Genomic DNA, 26454 nt, shown 5'->3' with positions numbered 1-26454 from the left:
TTGACACTTACTAGCTGTGTGACCCTGGGCAAGTTGCTTAACCCCATTGCCTAGCCAAAAAAGAAGAAAGGGCTGTTTCCCCTTTGTGGAGACCAGGAGAAGGGCCATGGGCACACCACCAATCATGGCCAAATAGAGAAGGGACAGGAAGGATCCAGCCCAGGGGTTGGTGAAGCTCTCCCTCACCTCCTATATCCAAGAAGCTGTTGGTTTCGAAGCATATCTGTGTACCAAAATCTAATATTTGTGGTCTAGGGGTACAACGCTTAGGGGTTCAAAATAAGATCTGCTTTCCCTGGTCGCTCTAAAAGAGAAAATAACACTTGGCTGCCTCTCATGGGCTTATCTTCTCACCACCAAATGCTGGTTATATAAAAATAGTCACCAGTAGCTAAGTCAACCTCTTTATCAAAGTAATGAGTAGACAGAAATCAGGGAAGTTATATAGATTAGAGTAGATGAATGAATGCAAGAGCAAATGAGCTCTTCAAAAGTGAGGTGTCATCTCAATTTAACCAAAGAGAATGGCAGGAGGACCAGGGAGGAGCGGCCTCTCTTAGCAGCCGCTAGTGTTGTGGGGTCTGAGCATCACGGGACATGACAGGGGCCGGCTTCCCCACGTGTCTGGGGCTCCAGTGTCTCTCATCCACCATTGAGAAGTTTGAGCTCGCCTCTCCCCCTTTTCTCCAGAACTCTTTCTCTGTCTCTCTGAGCAGTCTCTTCTCCACTTCCCAGGTGTTAGTTCCGAGGTCTCTCAGCCCTCAGGAGTCCTGAGCTGGCCCTCCAGGAACAACCCCCAGGTTTCCAGGGGAGTGGGATTATACGTGTTTTCTAAGTTAAGTAAGAAACTCTACAACGTTTGCATTCCTTGCTCATCAGTTCATCTTCAGACCACAAAGCACTCCAATTCGGGGACCGTTTCATTCTCTGAGACAACTTTGGGCCCAGTATTTCTGGGAGGGCATTGTGGCCTCCCAGAAGCTTGTGAGCCACTCTTATTCTCTACCACTTTGGACTCTCCTGTGGCCATAACAATGGAGATGAAAGGGACTGTAAAGATTATCATATCCAACCCCCTACCCATTTTACAGATGAGGAAACTGAAGCCCAGAAAGGTGAAGTGACCAAGGTCACACTGAGAGGAGATGCTAACTCAATCCCTCCTTAATTTAAGCCCAGCACTCTCTCCACAAAACCATGCTGCCTGTGATTTTGGGAGAGACAACATGGTCTCCAGAGGATAGAAAGTTGGCCTTGGTGGCAGAAGGATCTGGGTTAGAGTCCTGTCTCTGACATACACTGGCGTTGTGACCCCAGGCAAGTCATTTAAGCTACTCAACGAGAAGTTACATTTAGAAGTTCATTTAGGAGTTCCCAATACAAATAAAATCACCCAATTCTATGATGGCTTCCTAACTCAAAGATCATAGATTTAGCGTCAGAAAGGAGCCAATAGGTCATTAGGTCCAAGCCCCTCACGTTACAGATGAGGATACTGACACCAAGAACAATGAAATGACTCACCCAGAATCACTTGACCATTAAAGTATCTGAGGTAAGATTTGAATCCATATCTTACTGACTCCAGATCCAGCATCCTGTCCACTTTTACACTGGTGGGTACGTCAATAAATAGTCATTGAAATTAATTTAGATGAAGTGTTTGCATAAAATTAAAGTCTAATACTTTCTGTACTTAGTATTTTACACAAAGTAAACCTTAAATTTCATCTCTCATTTCAAATTCTAGGAGAGGAAAAAGTTTGGCCCTCTTGGTTGGAATATCTGCTATGAATTTAATGACAGTGATAGGGAATGTGCCTTACTTAATCTAAACCTTTACTGTCAAGAAGGAAAGATACCATGGGATGCCTTGATCTACATCACAGGTACAGCAGCCTATGGGCCTCGTCCCCAAAATGTTGGCCTTTCCCTGGAAGCCACCCAAGGCTTTCATTTCAGTGCCTGGCACCTCATTGGTCCTTGTTAATAATGAGTATGAATGAATGAAAAAACATTTATTAAGCACTTTCTATGTGCCAACCCATCTGCCAAATGCTGGGGACACACACACAAAAGCAAAGGCAGTTCTTGCCCTCAAGAAGCTCCTATTCTAATGGGGGAGAGAACACACGTTGAGGAGTGTTTACCAGGAAGGTATTCTTTGTTCGAAAAGTTACCACGCTGACTGGCACACACCATCCAGGAACAATGGCAAAGTTGACTTTGATTATGGGTCATGGTTCCCAAACTATCAGAGTGGGGGGTTGGGTAAGGGGACAGGAAAAGGTATATAGGGGACAGCCAGGGCTTTATCCAGGCTGTGGAGCAGGTAGCCAGAGAGGAAAGTAAATGGAAGAATGGGGGCTAAGTCTGCCCTTTAAGGTCCTCTCTTAAATAACAGCTTTCCCAATGCAATGCTGAGATCCTAGGCACCTAGCACTGGCCAGTGTTCCAGCATGGGGAATCCCCAACTGGAGAGTCAGCCCAGTATAGAAATGGCTTAATGTCTGAATGCCCACTGAATAGACCCAACCCTTCAGAGTCATAGTGAAGTGGGTAAGTCCTTGGTCACTGAATTCTTTTGATAGATACCTGAATTTAAAACTAAAGATGGAATATTGAGGTACCCCGTTTAAATAGACAGTGTGTGGTTTTTGTGGGGGGAGGAGTGCAAAAACATTTATTTTATTGAGAAGTGTTTATGCCATCATAAAATCATATGGCTTTGGACAATGAACATGATACTCAAATAGAAAGAGCAAGTGAGAAGTGGTATGTGTTCGGATCCCAACCAGAGCTTTGTTCCTACTGGGCTGGATGGGAGCAGCTTTGGCAGCAGGACACTGATCCGAATGTTGGACCAAATGAGAGAGCACTGAGCCTGAAATCAAAAAGGTCTGGGTTCAAATCCCACCTCAGATACTTGCTATCAGTGTGACCATGGGCAAGTCACTTGACCTCTCTGGACCTCAGTTTCCCCATCTGTAAAACAAAGGGATTGGACTGGATGACCTCGCAGGTGCATCCCATCCTGCTCTGATCCTGTAGTCCTATGTATTAACAAAGAAAATAGCTAAGAATACCTCCCTGTCATGCCTAAAATAGTATGTGTTCCAAGGCAAACACTTTTTTTGCAGGTGAAATCACTTATGGAGGCCGAGTTACAGACACTTGGGATCAAAGATGCCTTCGCACGGTCTTAAAGAGATTCTTTTCTCCTCACACATTAGAAAGGAATTACAAGTATTCAGATTCAGGTAAGTGAATTCTAAGCATGAGCACCATTTTATCCCTCGAAAGCTTTGGAGGCATCAGTGACCAGCCCTGAGTGGCTGCCAGCTGCCCACCTGAAGCAGGCTGGGTTCTGGAGCTATAACAGATGAAGGTGGAGATGGTGTTTTTATACAGTTCTCAAAGACTTCTTGTATTCCATTTAAACATGTTATATTCTGATCAGTTTCACTTTTAATTGAAAATTCTCTGGCTAAGGGCAAGAAGCATTTATTAAATGCCTCCTGTGTGCAAGGCACTGAGGGAAGGCCCAAAGTCTTGACTCTTAGCATCTAGTAGGAGGATAAGATGTAGAAAATCATATACAGGATGTCCCAAAAGTCTTACTGCAGTTTTAAGCTTATGTAGAGATATTAGGCACAGTGCATGGTTCATAAATGTTTACTGAGTTGCTGAATAATGTACATTATTACATGATAAATGCATTAGCTAAAAAAAAAAAACAGAATACTACATGAGATCTGAAGGGAGGGTCAGAGAAGGATTCAGGAAGAAAGTGATATTTGAGTTGGATGACAAAGAGATGGTAAGAGGTCATCCAAGGTACCACCTGAGGAAAGGGACAGGGGTGGAAGAGTGTAGAGTGTGGTTGGGACACAAAGCGAGTTCTGTTTAGCTGAAGGGTGAAGTCCGTTGGGCAGGGAGGGGTATTTTGTCCACAGCTGTGTTTTCATCACCATGGAGAGCTCCTGGCAGGGGACCACCATCTACCAATGCAGACCACCACTGCTCTGCAGCTCATTGTCCTAGAGAATTGCCCAGAGGACTAAGATGTTAAGTGAATGGTACATTTGTATATGTCAGAGGCAGGACCTGAACCCGGGTCGGTCTCTCTCTCATCTCTCTCTCATCTCTCTGTCTCATCTCTCTCTCATCTCTCTCCCTTTCTCTCTGACTCTCATAGGGTATATAGATGGGGAGTAATGAAAAAAGACTGAAAAGCAGGGCGGTGGCAGCTTGTGGGAGCTTTAAAATGCCAGGCCAGTTAGTCTGAGCTGGATTTGGTAGGCCATGGAGAGCCATTGAAGATTTCCAAACAGAGGTGTGAACTGTGCAGATCAGACTGGTGGTGACATGGAGTAAAGATGGGAGAGAGCAGACAAAGAGAGACCCAAAACAGAGATATTCCAAACACCCCAGAGAGGAGGGCTGAGGGTCCGCCCCCAGGGGGCGGGGCTGCAGGACCAGAAGACTCAGAAGGGCATTGATAGTACTAAGAGGGGACTAATTGTATATGGGTGTCAGGTAGGTGCTCCCTTCTGATCGGAAAGAAGCAATCGCGGGCACTGTAGATGTCAAAATGTGCCATGTGGCAGGACTCTGCTCTCCTCTGGGAATCTCCTGTCCTGTCTCCTTCAAGCTGTGATGGAAAGAAAGAATTAATCCCACAGTTAAGGGACAGAGGGAGGGGTGAGAAAGAAGACAGTAACAGTTCCAAGGTTCTTTGACGTAAGCCATCGTGGCCTCCTTCAGTTAGTCAATAATAAATGATCATTTATTGAAATAAATTATTATTAATTATATTGTGTTATGTTGTAGTATTACATATTGTTGTATTGTGTTATAAATAAATCAGTATGAAATTGAATATATCGTGTTATTATAATAAGTTATTCTTGACTGACCAAAGGAAGCCAAGGAGACTTATTTCAAAGAAGCAAGGAGCTATATACAAGGCCTAAGGGCCTTCAACAGCAACAGAATTTCATGGATTTTCTCCTTAAATCCAGGCCACTCTGATTTAGAAACATTCAGACCACCCAACTCAAATTTTTATTTTGTTTATTTTTTCTTGAAGGCAATCAGGATTAAGTAACTTACCCAAGGTCACACAGCTAACAAGTGTCTGAGGCCCAATTTAAATTCAGGTCTTCCTGACTCCAGGGCCAGTGCTCTATCCACTGTACCCCCTAGCAGCGTCAACTCAGATTTTGAAGCAACAGTCATGGCCTCATATAAGCAGAGATCCTTGGCCACTAGTTACATGAAAACTTGGATTCCTTGCTTTTCCAGCCTTTTCTTTGGTTGTAAACCTATTGGCTCTATCTATCCCAACCCTCTGTTGCTCATGATCTTACCTTCCTCTTACCCTGTGTGTGTGTGTGTGTGTGTGTATGTGTATACACACACTCCATGCCAATAACTACGTACATAGAAGATATATATCTATAATATAAATCACATTATATATACATATTAAATATTATATGGTACTTGGTTATTAATATATTACATATACGTAATAGAATATATATCTTCTACGTACATAGTTATTTGCACAGTATGCTGATGTCAGGGACCCTGGTTTTCCTCTCTTTTTTTTACTGTCTTCAGAGCTTAGCACATTGCTTGGCACATATTAAACAGTTGAAATAGTTGTTGACTGACTGACTAATCCATGTTCTGCAGCAAGGCATTTTGCAATAGCAGCTTTGCTGTCCTCGAATAGCTTTCTCATTGTCACAGCAGCCCCTGAAAGGCTTCACTTTGATGTTTGAAATACTTTAGGTCTCCTGACATATCTGAACAGATTCTGCTAACTCTCTTTGGCTTGACTCTCCAAAGATAATTACTCCCATCAGGAAAGGCCAGAATTCTTTCACCATTTGGCTAAATTCCAGGATAACCAATCCAAAGATTAAGGGCACGTAGGAATGTCTTGTCGAGAAGCCACACTGATCCCTCAACTCCATCTCTGGCTGCTGACCACAAAATGGCCCTCAGTGATGCTATGCTTCAGAAATACCACAATCACCAGAAGTGATGAACTTCTTTTTTTAAATGCTTGTCTATAATTATCTTTTTGGGGGTGTCATTATAAGCAGTTTTTCTTGGCATCTGGAGTATGCCTCCCTGTGTATTCACACAGTCTACTAATAAAGACAGTGCCTCAGTTGTTTTAAGAGATTTGTCTTACCTCAGTCCCTGTGTGACTATTTTTCTATGCTTACTAATGGAATCATTAGATTCTTGCCATCTTAGGACATTCAGGAAGAGGCCCACTCCAGACTGGTTAGCAACACCAGACAAGTATACACAGAACCAATGAGCTTTGATGAAATAAGGGATAAACTAGCATACCCCCACCACCACTACCATCAAAAAAAAATCATCAGACTTTCAGAAGGGAAACAAATTCAACAGATATCGTACGGCAAGATGTAAGGTGAAATCTCTAGCCTGACGAAAACACACTATGCCCTTTTAACTCAAAAGCCATGATCCAGTGATCCATAAGATCCTTATCTGACCTCAGATCTCATTGTTTTCTGTGTTTCTAATAACAGGTATATATTTTGCACCTTTGGCAGACAGCATACAAGATTTCAGAGACTACATTGAAAATTTGCCTTTGATTGATGACCCAGAAATATTTGGGATGCATGAAAATGCCAATTTAGTTTTCCAGGTTTGTATGGATGGACTTTCCATTTATAACATATAAAACTTAAATTCATATTATCCTATTGATGTAAAATCTAAACAGCCACTTGTGATCAGTAAATTATGACATACTTAAATAATCACATGCTTCAACCCAACCATGCTGGTTTGTTCAATCCCAAAAGAGGCCTAGACAGGAGTGGATAGAGTGTTGAACTTGGACGTGGAATCAGGAAGACCTGAGTTCAAATCCTGACCCAGGCATTTACTATGAATAGTCACTTGAAATCTCTGAACCTCGTTTTCCTTATTTGTAAAAATGAAAGGATTGGACTTGATGGTGTCTAAGGTCCCTTGGTTAGGTGGTTCAGTGGATAGAGCACTAGGCCTGGAGTCAGGAAAACTCATCATCCTGAGTTCAGATCTGGCCTCAGACACTTGCTAGCTGTGTGACCCTGGGCAAGTCACTTAATTCTATTTGCCTCAGTGGAGGAAACGGCAAACCAGTCCAGTATCTCTGTCAAGAAAACCCCAAATGTGGTCACAGAGAGTTGCACAGGACTAAACATACATACAAGATCCCTTCCAGCATTAAATATATGATCCTATGAATTGACTAATTTTGGTCTAAATCTTATTGGATAAATTTAGATTGCCTCTATTTGTCTCACTATTGATTAATAGTGATCTTTAAGTTTGATTTATGCCCTCCAATATCTTGAAACAAAATGGCAGTCAACACACATTTTCAAATTGTCATGTCTTCTATTATTTAAACAATTTCCATGACTTTAGGCATGTTTATAGAAGTTACAGAGATATTAGATGAAATATTACCTACCTTCCACTCACCTGGAATCTTTTCTTCTGGGCAGATGTCTTTGAGAGCATTTGCTTTGCCCCCATAGACTTTAGACTTTAAAAGGACTTGTATCGCAACTCTCCATACCAGTTTTCTCTACATTTTGCTGCTCCAGCTCTTTGGGGAGTATTGAAAGTTCTTCTAATTAATTGCATTATCCAAAAGAAGGCATTTACCTCCCACTACTAGCTCTTAATTGCCTATATGGGAGCCCCAGTCTCCTTTGTATAGATGGCATTCTGTTCTCTATCTGGGATTCCAAAGTATCACTTCAGAGAGAATCTTTTATGGATCAAAACAGGAAGAAAAAAAAAAGAAATAATGTATACTAGACCTTTTCCTTCCATTTGATAAAGCCTTTTACCAACCCTCCAATCATTTCCTCCAAAGAGGACATGACTACCTACACAATGTGGTCATCGGTCCTCACATTCCCCCTCCCCACTTTGAAACCTACACTCGCATGAAAATTACTCTGCATAAAGTACAACAATTCCTTGAGGGGGGGAGGGAGTTCCAACCAGATTTTTAGCACCACACACCACTTATATAATTCTAGATTATTCTTAATAGAAGGTCGAACTTTTCCCTGGTAAATATTTTAAAATGCATTTTTTCAATATTAGGAATGTATTTAAAGATATTCACACAGTAGTTTCTTCTCACCAGCATTACATTTTTTTTCTTTTCTGGGAGGGGTGGGAGTGGGAAGGAAAGGGGGAAAACACCTACTATGTGCCAGCCAGGAACTTTGCTAATTGAGTGCTTTATAATTATTATCCATCACCTTTTTGATAGTAATCTTGCTAATGGTCACTTTTTCCATATATAATGAATGGGATTGAAATTAGTAAGCCATGGGAGCTCAAGGCACTCTGACTGCCCATATCATCATTGCACTATGTGTCTGTGCTGAAATACTGTGCACCCTACAGGAAGCTGACCCTTCTTCTTGAGTTCTATAACTACTTATTACCTAGGTGGTGGTAGATTTAGAGTTATTTAAATTTTACTATAGCCTTTCAATGAGCATATTCAATAACTGACAAAATATTTGCCTAATTACTAGAGAATGTGTTTCTGCCATTCTCAAGTAATGCCAGAGTGCCATATCAGATCTCGTATTTTCTCTACCAGCCATAGGGTAACACTCTACAACATGACAAATGATTTTTAAAAGAATGAACATCTTCAGTGATCTTCCTCTTCCCCACTTACATTGCAGTATAAAGAGACCAACAATTTCATCACTACTATACTTGATGTCCAGCCAAGGTCTGCCAGTGGTGGGGGTGGAAAAAGCAATGATGAAATCGTCCAAGAACTTGTTACTTCAGTCTTGTCAAAGGTACCAGGTAATAAAGCTTCCCAGGTATCTGCATACCATTGACCAAGGCTACTGACATATAGGGATGAAAATCCAATTATTTATTTACATAAATAAAGAGCAATTTAGTTTAGAATTTTGAAGTTTTTGAGAGTAACAAATATGAAAGCTTCAACTTGCCCACTTTTTAAAAAAAAAAAATCAGTTTTATTCTTAGTTCCAAATTCTCACCCCTCAACCTCATTCCCTCCAAACCACTGAGAAAGCAAGAAAAATGAAACTTATTGCAAAATATATATGTATGTTTGTATATACCTATGTATATATGTATATATGTATATACATGTATATATGTGTATACATGTATGTATACATGTATGTGTACATACATGTATATATTTCTATCTGCACCAAATTAATTACCTCTATACCTGAAGGTGGAACACCCACTTCTGAAATTTAGAATCTACTATGGATCTTCCATTAGAATCTACCATTAGGCTCTTCCAGGATCCATGATTCATCAGTGTGAGCATTTCCCCCACTGATACAGATTGCAGCTCCTCCAGGCTATAATGGAGGGAGGGAATGTCTTTTGACCAGAGCCAAAGGAACTCACTGCCAAATGACCAACCTTCTGGGGATAAGATATTAAGAACAAGAAAATATTCAAATATATTTCAGTGACTCTAATAAACAATTGTTTTGAACTTGAGACTAAATGAGAGAACAATAGTACTGCAGGAAGAGGGGTATACCTAGAGCCGAGAAGGGGGAAAGGTAAATTCCAGAGGCAATAGAAAAAGGAAGTGTGGTATCATGGGGAAAAGAAGTCACTAGACCTAGAGTCAGAATACCTGGTTCCAAGTCATAGGTCCAACATTTACTAACCTTGGCCGTTGGCTGAGAGTAACCTCAATTTATTCATCCATAAAATAGGGATTATAGCAGTCACACTACATACTTTAGAATCTGTATCAGTATGACCTTCCCTATTAGAATGTAAGTTCCTTGAGGGCAGAGGCTATCCTGGTTTTTTGTTTTTATAGGGCTTTTGTATTCCTTAGTATAGGGGTCACCTTTTTGTATAGCCTTAAAACAATGCCTGACAGTAAGTGTGTAATAAATGCTTTTTTTTATTCATTTGTGAATGGCAAAGTCTTATATAAATATGCAAAGTAAAGCTAAAAGGAAAGGAAGACATCCACAGAAATGAGAAACTGAATATGAAAAAGAGAATAATGTTTCCTCTGAGCACCACGTTCAGGCCTCTGATCCCGAAGATGCCTTCGACCCAATCCCTTCTCCTGCTACATGAGTTTGCAAAAATCACACCCCATTCCCTCCAATCCTCAGCTCCTCAAAACCCATGAGCCAGGCCTATTTCACTGATGTACTCTTGGCCCCCTCAACACCTGAATTCCTGAAGTCCCACCTGCCAGCTCTGGTTTGCCATCAAGGCCATAGTCCCAATTCTCACTCCCATCCCAAAGCTGGCTGTTTGGCCCTTTGTCAGTCTCATCTCAATCATAGTCCCCTTACCAACCAATCCCAATCATCCCTCACTTTCCACGTCCCCTATAGCTTGATGTCCATTGAAGCAGCCTGCTTCTCTTCCTTTCCCCTCACCATGACATCACAAATATCACCTGTCATGAAATTACCTCCAGCAATCTGCATAGCATTGGCAGCTCCTTCTCTGACAATGCCACCTTGGAATGAAGGGCTGAGGAAGGTCTATGGGAGATGCAGGGACCGCTATCTTAAGGCAGAACTGTCCTTCAAATATGTACACAATTAAATGTGTTGATTTTAGCAGTGCACACCAACATATTTAATAGACACTTAATTTTCAGGAAATTTACAGTCACCCAGATGGAGATGAACAAGGATTTAGAATTGGCCCATGGGCTAAAGCAGGATTTCTTAAGAAATTTTTTTGTATACTGAGTCCCTTTGGCAAAGCCTATGTATCCCTTCTCAAAATAATGTATTTAAAGGTCTAAAATAGGATTATAAAAGAAACCAACTCTATTGAAACACGGTCATCAAAATATTTGAAAAGTTCACAGACCCCAAGTTAAGAATCCCTGGGCTAAAGATCCCTTACCTTTAGCCTAAAGGTCACCGGATTCTGATATTCAGGACTTGGGGGGTAAACTTTTTTAGTACTTGCTACCAATAGAGATCCCTTAGGTATAAATCAGTTATTAAGGGATATCAGAGCTAGAAAAGGAATGAAGGGTGAGGGATTTAGCCATGACATTGCCTGTAGATGCACTGCCCAGCATCTTCCCCTTCTGTCCGCTTACAGGGGCCCCGATTGAATTCAGCCAACATGTAGTAAGTGCTTACGATGTGTCAGGCACTAGCCTAGGTGCTAGAGATGCAAAAATAAAAATGCCTGGCAATCTTTGTCCTCAAGAAGCTTCTGTTCTACCACTCACACTCAGGCCTTCATCCTTTTTGCAGTGGCTTACTCACCAGTGGCCCCTCTTCCCATCTCTCCATCTCTACTCATTCACATGTGCCTTCCACACAGCTATCAAAATAATCTTTGTAAGGTGCGGATCTATCCATCTCTTTTCCTTGCCTAAAAATTTCTCTACAGTCAAATACGACCTCCCCTTCCTGGCACTGAAAGCCCTTGGCAATTTGCCTACAACACTCCTTTCCAGCCTTATCTCAAGTAGCACTCGCCTTCCAAAGCTGCCCAAATAATCTTCCAAAGGAATAGGTCTGATCCCGTCACTTTCCTACTCCAAAACCATCTGTGGCTCCCAGTTGCCCATAAGGTCAAATACAAATTCCTTAGCCTGATATTTGTCTGGATCCAGCCTGCCTTCCCAGCCTTATTTCACATTGCCCCATCATTCCTTCACACATATTTCCCACCAAACTGGATAGCCTCTATAAATTCACACAGGCTGTGTAGGCCATATTTGGAATATACTCTTTCAGAATCTTTCAATGATAGATCAGTACCATCTCCTCTTCCTCTTTAATATTTCTAGAGTTCTTCATATGGCTTTTAACAAATGCTTATTGCTTTAACACTCTCCCCCTTTCCCTCTACATTGAATATTATGGCCATTCCTTCCAGCAGAATGTAAGCAACTTGAGGACAGGAACCACGTACCACACATACCACAGTCATCTTTATGTTTGTTGAATTCCTTAGAAAGCTAACCAGATTTGTTATGTGAGATATTAAAACTCCAAAGCTAACATAAGATAATAATAATATTAATAATAATAATAAGCTAGCATTTATCTAGCATTTGAAGGTTTGTGAGGCACTTTACAAATATTATCTCACTTTATCCTCTTAACACCCCTGGGAGATAGGAGTGAGTATATTCCCCACTCCACAGATGGGGAAACTGAGGCTCAGAGAGGCTAGATGAGTTGTCCAGGGTCCTGGCTGGTAAGTGTCTGAGGCAGGGTTCCATCTCAGGTCTTCCTAACTTAATTCCAGTGATCTATTCACTAGAAAACTTTGATTTGCTAAATAAGCACAGCTATGGTATTGAGCAGAGAAGAGATAAAATATGATGAGACTCAGTGAGGAGTAAAAAATGACAGTCTGAGGGCCATGCTGTCAGGAGGCACTAGAATCCTGAATCTTGTCTAATAGAGATAATCTCTTCATGCAATCATTAACCTTCAGCTATCCCTTCAAATACATCTCTTTATAATGTGTTTATTACTGCCAAAAAGGCTTTTCCCTACATGTACTCATTAACAAGGTACTGATTGGCTTCATGTATTTCTGGGAGGCAGAGGTTAAGTTGGAGAATTGGTAAAGTAAGAGGTGACCAAGAAGGGGTCACCATGTAAGTAAGCAGCCAGCTGATTGGAGAAGGACCAAAAGGCACCCTCCCCACCCCGGATCTCCCCAAGCAGCCAGCCCTGATGCCTTCATGATCCCCATTAGGCAATCAGGAATCATCACTTATTAGGCAGATTTATTACCCTCCTATTATTAACCAGATATTGACAACAAAAATTTGTTTGTCCCAGAATCTTAGCTGTCACCACACCAAGCAGAGAGCCCTACACAAAGACATCTCTTAACAAATGCTTATTGATGGAGAGAACAGAGCTGAGAGGGAGGGGGGCCCAGGTCAGATGGACAGAGGGAGGGGGAGGTCCACAGCATGAACTTCTGCTGGGGAGAGCAAGCCTCAGTACAGGTACACCAGTGTAGGAGCCTCTGGACCACCAAGGGGTCATCTGAAGATGGGGCCTCACCAAGGGCCAGGGACAGCAGAAAGAGACGTACAGCTTGACCGACTGCATGATTTTGCCTAAAATGGGTCAGCTCAGCAGATATGTAGGCAACCAGGGCTTAAAACAGGCAGTTACAAAGTTTCTTCCATTAGTTTACATAACAGGATCTCAAGAGATATGACTGGAGGATTGGGAAGCCCAGAGAATTTATCAAAATTGCCCTCCTTACCCTACTCCATTCCCAGAAAGATATTTTCTGAGTTCTTATCACAGCCACAGAAGCAGATATTAAGGACCCAACAGATCACCGGACTCTAGTGACCTCATTTCTATAGTTTTCCTATGTACATTTTCCTGGGAAAACCAAAAACACAAGACCCATGACTCCTGACCCCAATAAAGGCAAGCTAGAACTTAGAGAAAGAGGAGACTAGAAACCATCTAAAGGGAAAAATAGAAAATGTAGTCTCCAGGTGGCACAGTAAGTGAACACTGGCCTCAAGTTAAGAAGACCTGAGTTCAAATCTGGCTGCAGATACTTCCTAGCCGTGTGACCCTGGGTAAGTCATTTAACCTCTGGCTCAATTTCCTTAGCTATAAAATGGAGATGATAAGAAAAGCACCTACCTCCCAAGGTTATTGTGAGGATCAGATGAGATATTATTTGTAAAGCATCTAACACAGAGCCTGGCACATAGTAGGTGCTTTAAAAAATACTTGTTTCCTTCCTTCCTTCTCTGCTCCGGGACTGTTTTCCTCAACAGTGACCTGACCTCTAAAATTGTCTGTGAAGATATACAAGACCAGTTTTTGGTTCAGTTTGATTGAGCAAGCATTCTTTAAGCAAATACTATGTGCTAGGCACTATTCTAGGTACTTGGAATAAAAAGAAAAAACCCTGCCCTCTAGGAGCTTACATTCTACAGGGATTGCTGTGAAATTCTGTTTTATGTACCTTTTGGCCCCATGTGTCTGACCTGAATCATGGAAACATTGTTGAAGCATTCCAAATACTGCAGTGATTGACAATATTTCTAATAAGCAGGTTTAAAGTATTATGTTAGACGAAAATCTATCAGGAATGTTAGGAATAATTTGTTTTGTGTGTTTCAGTAAAACTGGACATGGAAGGAGCTTCGGAGACCCTCTTTGTCAAGGATGCACAAGGACGTCTCAACTCCTTAACGACTGTCCTCGGACAAGAAGTGGACAGATTTAACAGTCTTCTAAAGTTAATCCGAGTATGATAACTGTCACATCACTTTTGTCGAATGCCAGTGTTTTATAATGATATTTACAACAATATGGTAGTTTTGAGAATTCTATACTTTTGTGTCTTTCAGTATCACGTTTATGCAAATGAGTCCCAAATTTATAAGGCTAGCATTTACAAAGTGCTTTACAGTTTTGTAAAGGGCTGTACACATGTTATCTCACTAGATCTTCTGTCCCAGGGCTTGACCCTTCTCCTGAGGTCTATTTCTATCTTCCCAGCTGCCTGTGGGATTTCTCTGTCTTCTGGGATGATTCAGACTCAATATGTCTAAAACTTGACCTCTATGAAGTGTTGGAAATAGCAGGGTAATTCAAGTCTAAAGACCTAGCTTAACTACCCATAACAATGTGGATTTAGGCAAGCCCCATCACTTCCCTAGACTTCAATTTCATCTCTATAATACAGGGGTTTCCCTGGATGATCTCTAGAGAATCCTTGAAAGGACCTATGGAATCAATGAGATTGCAGAAGCATTTGAGTATTTCAGTATGCTCTTTGGGTGCTTAGCACTGAAATTCTTTGTGATATCCCAGTTTACAAAATCTTACCAGAAGCTGGGAGCATGTTCAAGAGCCCTTTCTCATGAGAGCCTCTTAGTAATCTGGAATTTTTATTCTAGATCCTCTATCAGTGATTTTGAGACATAACACATAGCTTCTGATACCCTCTGGGGATTTGTACTTTAGAAATGGATGTAGATAAAAGGGCATTGAATAATCAGAGATATGAAGTTGGGCAGAAATGACAGGCGGATGGTAAAATAAAGAAGAATGAGCATAGGCAAGGCTGACAATGAGGTTATACAATCAGAGGAGGAGCCTCGCAGGATGTCAAACAGGCACGAAAAAAGAGATCGGATAAGATGAATGAGTGAGTGATTATTAAGTATTCTGACTGTGTGAATGAGATTCACCCAGAGTTGTTAAGCATTTACTAGGCATAATCAACAAATTGATAGATACCTGAATACTCACCTTGGATTTTATGTCTCCAGCCTTGACCCTTTTTCCAAGGTCCATTTCTGTCTTCCCAGATACCTGTGGGATATCTCGGTTTTCCAGCATGATTCAGACTTAGTATATCTAAAACTAGACCTCTGCATTAAATTTTTTAAAAATCATTCAGGAAGGAATTCAGGAAGATAAAAGTACAGGAGAGATGAAAGGGAGCCCAACGCAGTGGTGGTGGATGGACAAGCATGACACATAAAGAAAAAAAGAGAAAACTTTTGACTCTAAAGCTCTACAGTATTCCCATAGAAGCTAAACTCAGACCTTCTAAAGAAGGTCATCATCCTATGATCCCGGGGATAATCACAAGCAATCACAAAGGCAAGCCAGGATGGTTGGAACTTTTTATTGACCTGAGGAGGAAGAAAACCTGGGCTGGCAATGTTTCATTGAGGATATGAACAGGCCATAGTTGATATGGCTATTTAGGGGGTCACTATCTTCTTGGAGAATGTTGAAGAAAACTGAGCTTGAGTTCTCCAAAGGTATCCATGAATGCTTATCCTTTATGAGCATTTTTTCTTTTCCTTTTTGGAATAACAAAGTCCCCTAAAAATAATGAGTTCCTTTGAATCCTGAAATAGAAGCCCGCAAAGGGCAAGACGTAATGACCACCAGCTTCTGCTCTTTTCCCCTTACCTTCCGAGGAGTTAGGAGCAAAGCTAAGGTTCCCACTGAAATGAGCTACTCCGTTGTCCATGCATCTAAGCTCTCTTTTCCTGATCTAGAAAGCAAGACAGGAGGGAGGGGTATTGGCCCATATTCATGGCCTGTATTCATGCCATTCTCCCTAAAAAAAAATGGATTCTCTCTTGCCCCACTTCTACTTATTAAAATCTTTCCCTTCGGGGCAGCTAGGTGGAGCAGTGGATAGAGCACCAGCCCTGGAGTCAGGAGGACCTGAGTTCATATCTGGCCTAGACACATAACACTCACTAGCTGTGTGACTCTGAGCAAGTCACTTAACCCCAATTGCCTCACCAAAAAAAAAAACTTTCCCTTCAAAACTCAGCTACAGTCCTACCCTTTCCAATCAATAAGCACTTATTAAGCACCTACAGTGTGCCAGCTGTTGAAGATACCAAAAAAAAAAAAAAGAATGAAACCATCTCTGCCTTCAAGGAATTAATATTCTAATTGGAAACAAGTATATATCACTGGACCTTCTCTGGGCTTTCACAGCGCTTTATTTACACGGACTACGCCTTTACACTTATTGTCCAAATTGGACGATATCATAGTTCTTTGTGTACATGTCTTGTCTCCCTTACTAGACCATAATCTCCTTGTGTATAAAGACTGAGCTAATATAAGTTTCTACCACCCTGCATGGTGCCCTGCACAGAGCGGAAGCTTATTAAAAGCATGTTGGGTTGAATCTATTGTAGAATCCATTGAGGAACCTATGGAGATAGCAAGCAGGGTGACTAGTGGTAGGGGGCTATCGAGATACACTGAAGCTGTGCCCCCTCCGACTGTTGATCCTCATTGCCAAAGCCTTTGGCACGGTGACCCCCAGAAAACGGTCCATGAGAGCATCTGCCAGAGGACGGGTGGCGATCTGCACCGCTGGAGGGAGTACCTAGCCAAGGAGGTCCCAGGTGTAACTGATCTATCAAAGGATCTCAACTGCCGCTGATGCTCATCTTCTATTTTTTCAACCCACAGATCCTAACAAAAGCTCCTGCTGCAGAAGGTTGACATATCTCACCACAGAGGGTCTCTGGCCACTTTGTTGATTTCACAGTCCGGCAGGTTCTGCTGCCCTCTGCTGGCCCCTGTGGGCATTGCAGAGCAGCCTCCTGACACATTCTGTATAGCCTGGCTCTGGCTGCAGTTTCTATGAATACCATCCTAGTTATACTGTATTTTATTCTCCATCCTCACAGCCCAGATTTTGTCCCCAGGACCTTACTGCTGCACTTTCCAATGAAAGTCTTACCCACAACAGGGACATGCCATAGCCTTTGTTAAATTTTCAGTGAGGGTATTTGGACTTCAGAAATTAGCAAATTCTATCCATCAGGGCTTGTTTTGTCAACTTTGAGACTTTAGAAGATGGTGGGAAAATGTTACTAATGAAGACTAACCTTAAAAGCTGTGCTTTTTGGAGAGCCAGTTGTGAAACATTTACCAGCATACTCCTGCGTCACGTGCTAAGAACTCTGGATCCCACCCTGACCACCCAAACAACCAGACTACAGGCTTGGGAAGGTCTGATCCCTTTGCCTCTGAGGCTCGCACATCTGCCTCTGACTTTGTAGAGCTTCAGCCTTCAGAGAAGTGTCCTGAAGACAAAGAACACCAATGGCATGATTGAAGATGAGTCTTGTCTAAAGGTCTCCACTTCTGATGCCGGTACTTTCCATACACACAACCTGGAAAAATACAAGACTAACGCAGAGGGAGGCATCACTGGTGGCCAGTGACAGCTGAGGAGTCAACGAGGAAACGAGAGTGCTGGATTCGGGATCAGAAGCCCTGGTGGCTCAGTGATTATGTCGCGATCTGAGAGGTTGAGACCCCTGAAAGCTCAAAGTACAGGACGGGGTTGTCTAGAATGAATTCACAGCTTCAAGTATTCTTTGAGTGAAGTTGACAAAGATTTATTGTTACGTTATATAGAGGGCAAGGATTCTTGAGGGAGAGACTAAGGATGGTGCTGGGGTTTATATGGAAAAGGGCATGGGAAAGGAATGCCAGCAATACTGATTAGGTAATCTCAAGGTCCAGGCGTCTTTGGGAGCTATGGATGTATAAGGAGTATACCAGACAGGGAGGGAGATGTCAGAGGATCTGGGGAATCTGGCAGGAGGAAGAGTCCCTGGATCAGCCAGGGACAAAACTCCTTGGACCAGACAAGATGCCCCTCTCTCTCTGTCCTGATTAGAGAATGCTCTGAAACAGGGGAAAGTTTTCTCACAAGACAGGAGCATATTAAGGAATTGAGTGGCTTCCAGAGACATGATCTTAGGGCTGGGAGCAGCCCAGCACTCTGTCACCCAGCTTTGTGTAAGTGCACCAGGGAAAGATTGGCGTTTTGCTGAGACCCATTCGTGAGTAATTGCTAGGCACAGTGTTCTTGGGCTGGAGGGAAACTGCCAGGGATAGTGTTTCTGAGGCCAAGGAGAAATTGGGGCCCAAGCACAGGCACCCAAGCACCCCATCAGTTAGAGCACTGGGCCTAGAGTCAGGAAGACCTGAGTTCAAATCCAGACTCAGACACTTACCAGCTGTGTGACCCTGGGCAAGTCACTTAACCTCTGTCTGCCTCACTTTCCTCAAGTATAAGATGGGGATAATGGTAGCCCACACCTCCCAGAGTGGTTGTGAGGATCAAATGAGATAACATTTATAAAATACTTAGCACAGCACCTGGCACATAGTTGGCACTTATTAAATGCTTGTTTCTTTCCTTCCCTTCTGAGTTCAAATCCCAGACCTAATACTTATTTGCCTAGGTAACTTTGAACATGCCCCTGAAACTCTCTATGACTCAGTTTTCTCAAAAACAAAATTCAGCTAGATCAAGGTTCTTAACCTGGGGCTTGTAAATTGTTCTTAATATATTGATAACCATATTTCAACATAATGGGTTTCCATTGTAACTACCAGTTTTCTGTATTTAACAACGTTATTCTGAGGAGTCTACAGGATTGACCAGATTGCCCAAGAAGTCTCTGACACAAAAAATGGTGAACTCCTGAACTAGGTGGTTTCTCAGCTAGAACTAGGGGAAGAACGAGAAAGTCCTTTTTCTGGGACCTCGTACTTTGGATAGGAATCTTTCATTATGATATGAGCCCCAGAATTTTAACCCAGGTCAAAGCAAACTTCAACACAAACTACTCTCCTGCACTCCTGATCTGGCTATTGGTGCAGAGAATTCTCTGGTTTCCGTTGCTCAGTTTGCCCCATCCTGCTCCCCATTTTCTTCCCCTTCCCCACCTCTCCCGAGCTCTGCTTGACCTCCTCTCCCACCTCCCAGGCCTCGCCCTAACCCTTGGTCTTCCCACCTTCCGCACGCGTTCTTCCTGACTCAACCTTCATGTCTTGGCTACTCAGGACTTCCTCCGTCATACTCTCCAGGGGTTCACAAGATCCTGGTGATTGGTAGGCGTGTGATTGTGATTTAATTTACACTGCCAAGTGCAGTGTTCATCAGAAAGAAATTCCCATTGTTTCAATTGCACCTTACCACCGGAAGACTTTTTATTCACTATTTGCATTTCATGAGAGTGTTAAGGTAAACATTTGTTTTTCCTTTCAGACTTCCCTACAAACACTGGACAAAGCGATTGCTGGCTTGGTCGTCATGTCTGAAGAAATGGAAAGGGTGTACAATAGCTTCCTTAACAACCATGTTCCAGTGCTGTGGTCCAACGCTGCATACCCTTCACTAAAGCCTTTATCATCCTGGGTCAAAGATCTCGTCCTGAGGACATCTTTTGTGGATGTGAGCAAAGCTGTCCTTTCAGGTTTAGCTAAACTAGCAGCACAGTTGGACTTGTACCTAGTAACCAGCCTGGGGAAAGGGGAAGGCACAGGGAGGGAAATCTGCTTTTCTTTCTATGTAGGGAATTTCCAGAATGGGAATGCCTCCCACTCATGCTGATAACTTGTAACTTAGAGCCTTAGACAGTGGCCTGGCAACACTCAGAGGTGAAATGATTTTGCCCAAGGTCCCAGAGCTGATTTTAACTCTGAGACTAGTTCTCTATCCTCTATAGCATGGCATTTCTCGTTAGCCATAGTTTATTGAAAAGAAACAATCATCAAAGAGTTCACTGACCCGACCTGAGCTAAAGAGAGCTGAGATGAGCTGAGCTGATGGTGTTCCACAGGGTTGTCTTTGGGAGTCTGATATTGAATAGAACTTAGGAAAGGAAGAGTAGATGGCATCCTCAGGGATCATTTCAATTCTAGCTAACTCTTGGTGGGAGCACAGAAAGGAGACAAGTTCAACATACAGTAGCCTTGTAGCAGAGATGGAGAACTCCATGCTCAAATGACTTTCAGGAATCCTTTTGGCACTTGGCTTTAACCTTGAACCACTCACCTGGGAACCGTTGATTATCTGTTTATTAAAGCTGGTGACCAGAACGCAGGAAGCAAAGTCTTCCTGACGCTAATGTTTCAGAGATATTAGAATGTATTGCTAAGAGGAATTATGGCATCTTCTTGGTCATTTTTGAGGATTATTGGGTTAATAACCAATTCTCTGGACTGGTTTAGATACCACCCTGGAAGAGGGAAAGAGGAACTCAATTGTCTAAGCACTAGTGACCTCGATTTAGATAGAATATAGGCTACTTTGGCCCAAAAAAAAGGCTATTCCCTTGTTTCTCTTTTCAGCTGTGGCTCAAGAGGGGACAGCCCAAATCATTCTGGATCTCTGGTTTCTTTTTTCCTCAAGGATTTCTAACAGGTACTAGTACTTTTCCTAAAGTTTTCAAGTGGGTCCTGAATCAATAGAGAATCATAGAGTTATGAGTGGAAATGGTCCTCTGTAGCACCTCCTGGAGGGATGAAACAAAGGAGAAAACTCAGAGAGGCGTTGGGTCATAGCCTGCATTAGCTCACTAGGAAAGAGCACAGAAAGCTGGCGAGATGATTGGTTAGAAAAGTTTGTTTTTTTTTTTCCAGTAACTAGAAGAGTGGAAGAGACACCCTATGGCAGACTCCTTAGGCGTTTCCATTTCAGTATTCAGTTATAATGTCAGTAGGTTCCATTTCTTAACTGATCTAAGAAGAGAGAAGTCCATAAGTAGCAGAATTTCCTTAGCTTCCCAAATCCAGGCCCTTTTCAGGATACCTAGAATTTGGGGAAGAACAAGAAAGTTCTTTTTCTGGGACCTTGTACTTTGGATAAGAATCTCTCACTACAATGTGAGCCCCAGAATTTTAAACCAGGTCAAAGCAAACTTGGGCAAAAACTATTCTCCTCCACTCCTGATCTGGCTATTGGCCCAGAGAATGTTCTTGGTCGTTTCTTTAGTACATCAGGAACAAAGAAACTGAGAACAGAGATATAAAAAAATCCTTGTGAACATGTCTGTCCCACCAAGGTCAGCACCATGGAGTTTCTATAAGATATTCCAATTTAGCAGGCCCTAAACTTTCCAATTCTGAGTCCTCTGCAAATGGCAGGAAATAGCCAGTAAATAGATAAAGCCAGGTTTTGTTTTTGTTTTTGTTTTTGTTTTCATAAAGGAGGATTTTCTTTAACACCTTTTCTCTTGCTCCTTCTGGGCACACGCCTCCTTTCCAATATTTATCCCCTAGCACTGCTGCCCTGGCTGTCTAACCACGTAGCTCCACCACCCACCACCACCACTCATCACTATCATCACTGGGTCCCATCTGGGCCTTCCTCTACCCCTCCCTATCACACCTCCTAAACCATCACCCTGATAAAACCTGCTTGGCCAGTGTTATTCCTCAGTACTAGTGAATATGAATGACTGGTTTGGTTTGCTAACCTCTGATAAATTCATTGTGGATGATGAGTTATTAGGGATAGGGATAGGCTTGTGATTTCACTGGTACAGAGAACTCCTAAGGATACTCCCTGATAATGCAGCTTGTCACAGAACTTAGCCTTAGAACAGGGGTCTTAACCTTTTCTCTGTGTGTCCTGGACTCCTTCGTTGGTCTGGTGAAACCTGTGGACTCCTTCTCAGAATTATGTTTTTGAAGGCATAAAATAAAATACATGGGATTAGAGAATTATCCAAATATTTTTCTAAAAAACAAGTTCATGGACCCCAAGGTAAGAATTCTTGTATTAAAAGGTTACTATAGAGCAATGAGGATGCCCTCCCCAAGGTCACACAGCCAGTTATGAGTCAGAGGCAGTATTTGAACTCAAATCTGTTTGGATCTGAGATCACCAGTCCTCACTACCCTGCTACCTCTTATGAGGCATGAAGGTATTAGTAGGTATATAATATATAACATTATGTATCACATATGTATATTCATATATCCACATAATGTATGTATGTATGTAGTTATATGTAATCTATAAATATAGATTATATATAATACATGCGTGTGACTACATATACATATGCATTTTGGTATTTTCAAAAAAGCCACGTGCAGCCCACAGTACTTTCACTCAAAGGGATTCCGCACAAATGGTTGGAGTTTTGGGCTTTGGGGCCAGCTGCTGGGGGAGATATTTGACTGATGGTGAGTTCTCAGCATCCGCCCAATCACACACTGGTGCCTCCACCAATAAGGTGGCAACCTCAAGGATAATGTGGGTTAGAGGTAAAAATGCAGAAAAGCCAACTTACCTGTACTTTTCTCCAATAGGAACTCTGCAGAACCATGCTCGAAAATACAATTTACCCATAGATGAACTTAGTTTTTGCTATAACGTTATCCCTGTTTACCGAGACCAAGCACTAGTGATTGAAGCATCCAAATCCATACAGTTTGGACAGGAGTTACCCATGGATGTGGAGGTATCGTTCCCTCTTGGACTGGGGCCTGTGGATGACCAGAGATATTGTTGAATCACTTGTGCTGACTAGGCCAAATTGTGCCCATTGTGTGGATTCACACACACACTGGGGCTGCTTCCATGTTGCAACGCACATGCCTGAATCCAAGGTGTGAGGTCCCCGGCTCCATCTATGGCTTCTCTGCCTGGGTTTGAGGGCCCTGTGGCACGGTGGAAACAGGCCTTGGTTAGGAGTCAGAAGACAAGGGGCTCCCTTCCCAATTCTGCTGCCAACTGGGCTTGTTTTCTCTGAGCTCCAGTTTTCTCCTCTGTGACGCGGGGGTAGTTAAAGCTACAGAGCTATTGGGATGACGTGTGTGTAAAGGGCTTGGAAAAATGGTGAAGCCCTATGTAAAATATTGTGTTGCTAAAGGAGAGAGAGACAGAGATGGAGAGAGAGATGGATGGATAGAGATTGATAAATGATAGAGACAGATGATAGAGATTATAGATTGATAGATGAGAGAAAGATGATAGATTGATTTGTAAATAACAGAGATAAATAGATGCTAGAGATAGAGAGATGGTACATAGATTAATAGAGAATAGATATGCATATGTGTATGTATAGATGTATAGATATATAGATATACAGATAAAATCTGCCACATACGGATAAGTATGGGAACTGGGCCTATGATCTCCTCAGTCTGGGGAACTTTCTGTGAGAAACTCCCTCTGCCGGTGTAGGTCAGCACTTTTTCTGCAACTTAAGGCTCTTAAAGAGTGGCCTGGGGGCACTGAGCAGTTAAGGGACATGCCCAAGGTCATACAGTCAGTATGTGTCAGGGGCAGCACTTGAACCCAGGTCTTCTTGGCTGTGGGCTGGCTCTCTTTCTTTCTTTTTTTAAAATAACGTATTTTATTTTCAATTCACATGCATTTCCATAACAGCACCACTACACCATATTACATTATATACGCATTAATATACACAGCAGGTGAATGATTATGGAAAAACAGGGAAGAACCTTGTGTCTCCTCCGAGAGAGCCTGATATCCCTGGATTGAGGGATTCATAAGGAGAAAGAAGTAATCAATATCTGGGGTTAAAAAAAAAAGAGGGATAGTTTAAAAAAACCAAGCTAGTGTCAAGAAAAAATACTTGGCCTAAGAACGGAGTAATAGTAGCTAGCACATGTACAGCACTTCTAAGGTTCACAAAGCACTTACACTTCTCTGATCTGATGCTCTCAACAACCCTGTGAGGGAGGTGCTGTTATCTCCATTTTAAAAATGAGGAAACTGAGGCAAACAGAGGCTAAGTGACTTGGCCCAGGGTGGCACAGCTCCTAAGTGTCTGAGGCAGGTTTTGAACTTGGGTCTTCCTGATTCCAAAGGAATACCCTTTGTACCCTCACTGCCACCATCTTCCTCCACACTTTTTATAAGCAGGTATGAACGCCAGCATAGAGCCTGAGGGAGACTATAGACTGATCTTGAGCCAGGAGAAAAGATGTAGGACTGACTAGAGGCAATGGGAGGTAGAGGCCTGAGAACGTCCGTCCAGGCCTATTCAGAACGTCCTAAAGAGCCGGCTCCAGAGCCGACCTGGGATTCTCCTCGGCGCCCTTTGCTAGCCTACTGTGTTTGTCCCCATACTGGGAACATAGAACGGCACAATATCCAAGCTAGATGTCTTTGGAGACCACAAAGACTGACCCTCTCATGATCATTCCCAGGCCTCCGCTGATCCACCCCATCCCCAACCCCCAAAAAAGGCTGGTTTGGGAATGAGCTGATGACACAGCACAACACAGAGTACTGAAGATATTTAATATAGCCCCAGACAAAGGCTCATCTGACCTTCTTCCTTTCAACGCATAGACATTGTTCGTTAAATCTGAAAGAGATCTGAGAGATCATTTAGTCCAACTCCTTAATTTTACAGATAGGAAACAGGCTCACAAAGAGGAAGGCACATTTCTAATTCAACATGTCCAAAACTGAACTCATTATCTTCCCCGCCCCCAACTCTCCCCTCTTCAAATTCTCTCTGTTGAAGACGTCACCGTCTTTCCAGCCTCCCAGGTTCATAACTGCTGTGTTATCCTTTACTCTTCACTCTCTCAATCAATCAGTGGTCAATCAGTGGCCAAATCTTGCTGTTCTTTCCTCCACTCGTGCATCTCAGCCCAGACCTTTGTTACCTCTCACCTAGATTTGTTTAATATCCTCCTAGCTGGTCCTCCTGGCTGAAGTGTCCCCCATTCCAGTCCATCCTACACACTGCCGCCTTCAGCAAAGATCTGACCACGTGGTTCCCCTCGGTGGCCAGCCCCAGTGACGCCTTATTGCCTCTAGGGTCAAATAGAAGTCCCTTTGTTTTAGCCTTGAAAACCCTTCACAACCTGAGCCCAACCTGTGTTTCCAGCCCAAGGGATATTATCCACACACAGCATACATATAGAGACATATATGTACACACACGCACATACATACACATGTGCCCATATACATGACTTGCTTGCATGTGCACATGCATACACACAGAGATGCGCACATACACGTGTGTAATACATACCAGCACACATATCCGTGCATGTAAGCATATCCACACATGTACGCATATCCACACATGTACACATACATAGGTGGACGTACGTGCACGCACATGTAAGCACATGTGCACGCATGTAAGCACATGCACACGTGCGCCGATACGTGCATGCACACATATAGTGATGCACATGCACACATGCACCTTCACACACACACTATAATTCTGCCAAACTGACCTTTCCTCTCTTTCTCACTCACGATGCTCCATCTCTCCCGCTTCTAGGCCTTAGCAGAGGCTGTGACCCATGCTTGGAATACCCTCCCTTTTTATACCGACCTCATAAAGACCCTGTCTTCCTTTAGGATGCAACTCAGGCACCACTTTCTCCATAATCACCTCCAACAGTTAGGGCCTGCCTTCCCCAAACTACTTGTATTTAATGACTTTGTATTTATCCACTTTATATTTATTCTGTCTACACACATATATGTACACATACATATAGACACATGCATATTTGTGTATGTGCATCCATGTATGCATATATATACTCTATACATATTTATATATATGTATATATACTTTTATACACACGTCTATAGATGCGAGATAGGTGGATAGATGATGGATAGATATAGGTATAGATATACGTATTGTCTTACCCAAACTCCAAACAGATGAATGGATAGAAGCATGTATATAGATATCGTCTCACCCAGACTTCACATATGTAGATAGATATAGATATACATGTTGTCTCACCCAAACTCCAGACAGACAGACAGACAAATGGATGGACAGATGATAGATAGATAGATAGATAGATAGATAGATAGATAGAGAGATAGATAGATAGATAGATAGATAGAGAGATAGATAGATAGATAGATAGATAGAGAGATAGATAGATAGATAGATAGATAGACAGATAGATAGATAGACAGATAGAGAGATAGATATAGACAGATAGATAGATAGATATAGACAAATAGATAGATAGATAGATAGATAGACAGATAGATAGATAGACAGATAGAGAGATAGATATAGAC

General features: G+C 42.4%; 1 protein-coding gene across 1 annotated transcript in view; it reads left to right on the top strand.

The window, feature by feature from the left end:
- The window catches only part of DNAH6 (dynein axonemal heavy chain 6), a 236355-nt gene that overhangs the window by 201519 nt on the left and 8382 nt on the right, over positions 1–26454 (top strand). Inside the window, exons 68-75 of the mRNA XM_027846132.1 lie at positions 1751–1889; positions 3141–3260; positions 6582–6703; positions 8766–8895; positions 14214–14341; positions 19657–19842; positions 20742–20814; positions 22710–22861. Of these exons, the coding sequence (XP_027701933.1) occupies positions 1751–1889; positions 3141–3260; positions 6582–6703; positions 8766–8895; positions 14214–14341; positions 19657–19842; positions 20742–20814; positions 22710–22861 (1050 nt within the window). The remainder of the gene's footprint in view (positions 1–1750; positions 1890–3140; positions 3261–6581; positions 6704–8765; positions 8896–14213; positions 14342–19656; positions 19843–20741; positions 20815–22709; positions 22862–26454) is intronic.

The sequence above is a fragment of the Vombatus ursinus genome, unplaced genomic scaffold (genome assembly GCF_900497805.2).
Source record: "Vombatus ursinus unplaced genomic scaffold, bare-nosed wombat genome assembly UNPS02015066.1, whole genome shotgun sequence".
Taxonomy (NCBI): Eukaryota; Metazoa; Chordata; class Mammalia; order Diprotodontia; family Vombatidae; genus Vombatus; species Vombatus ursinus.
This window is presented reverse-complemented; position numbering and strand designations above follow the sequence as displayed.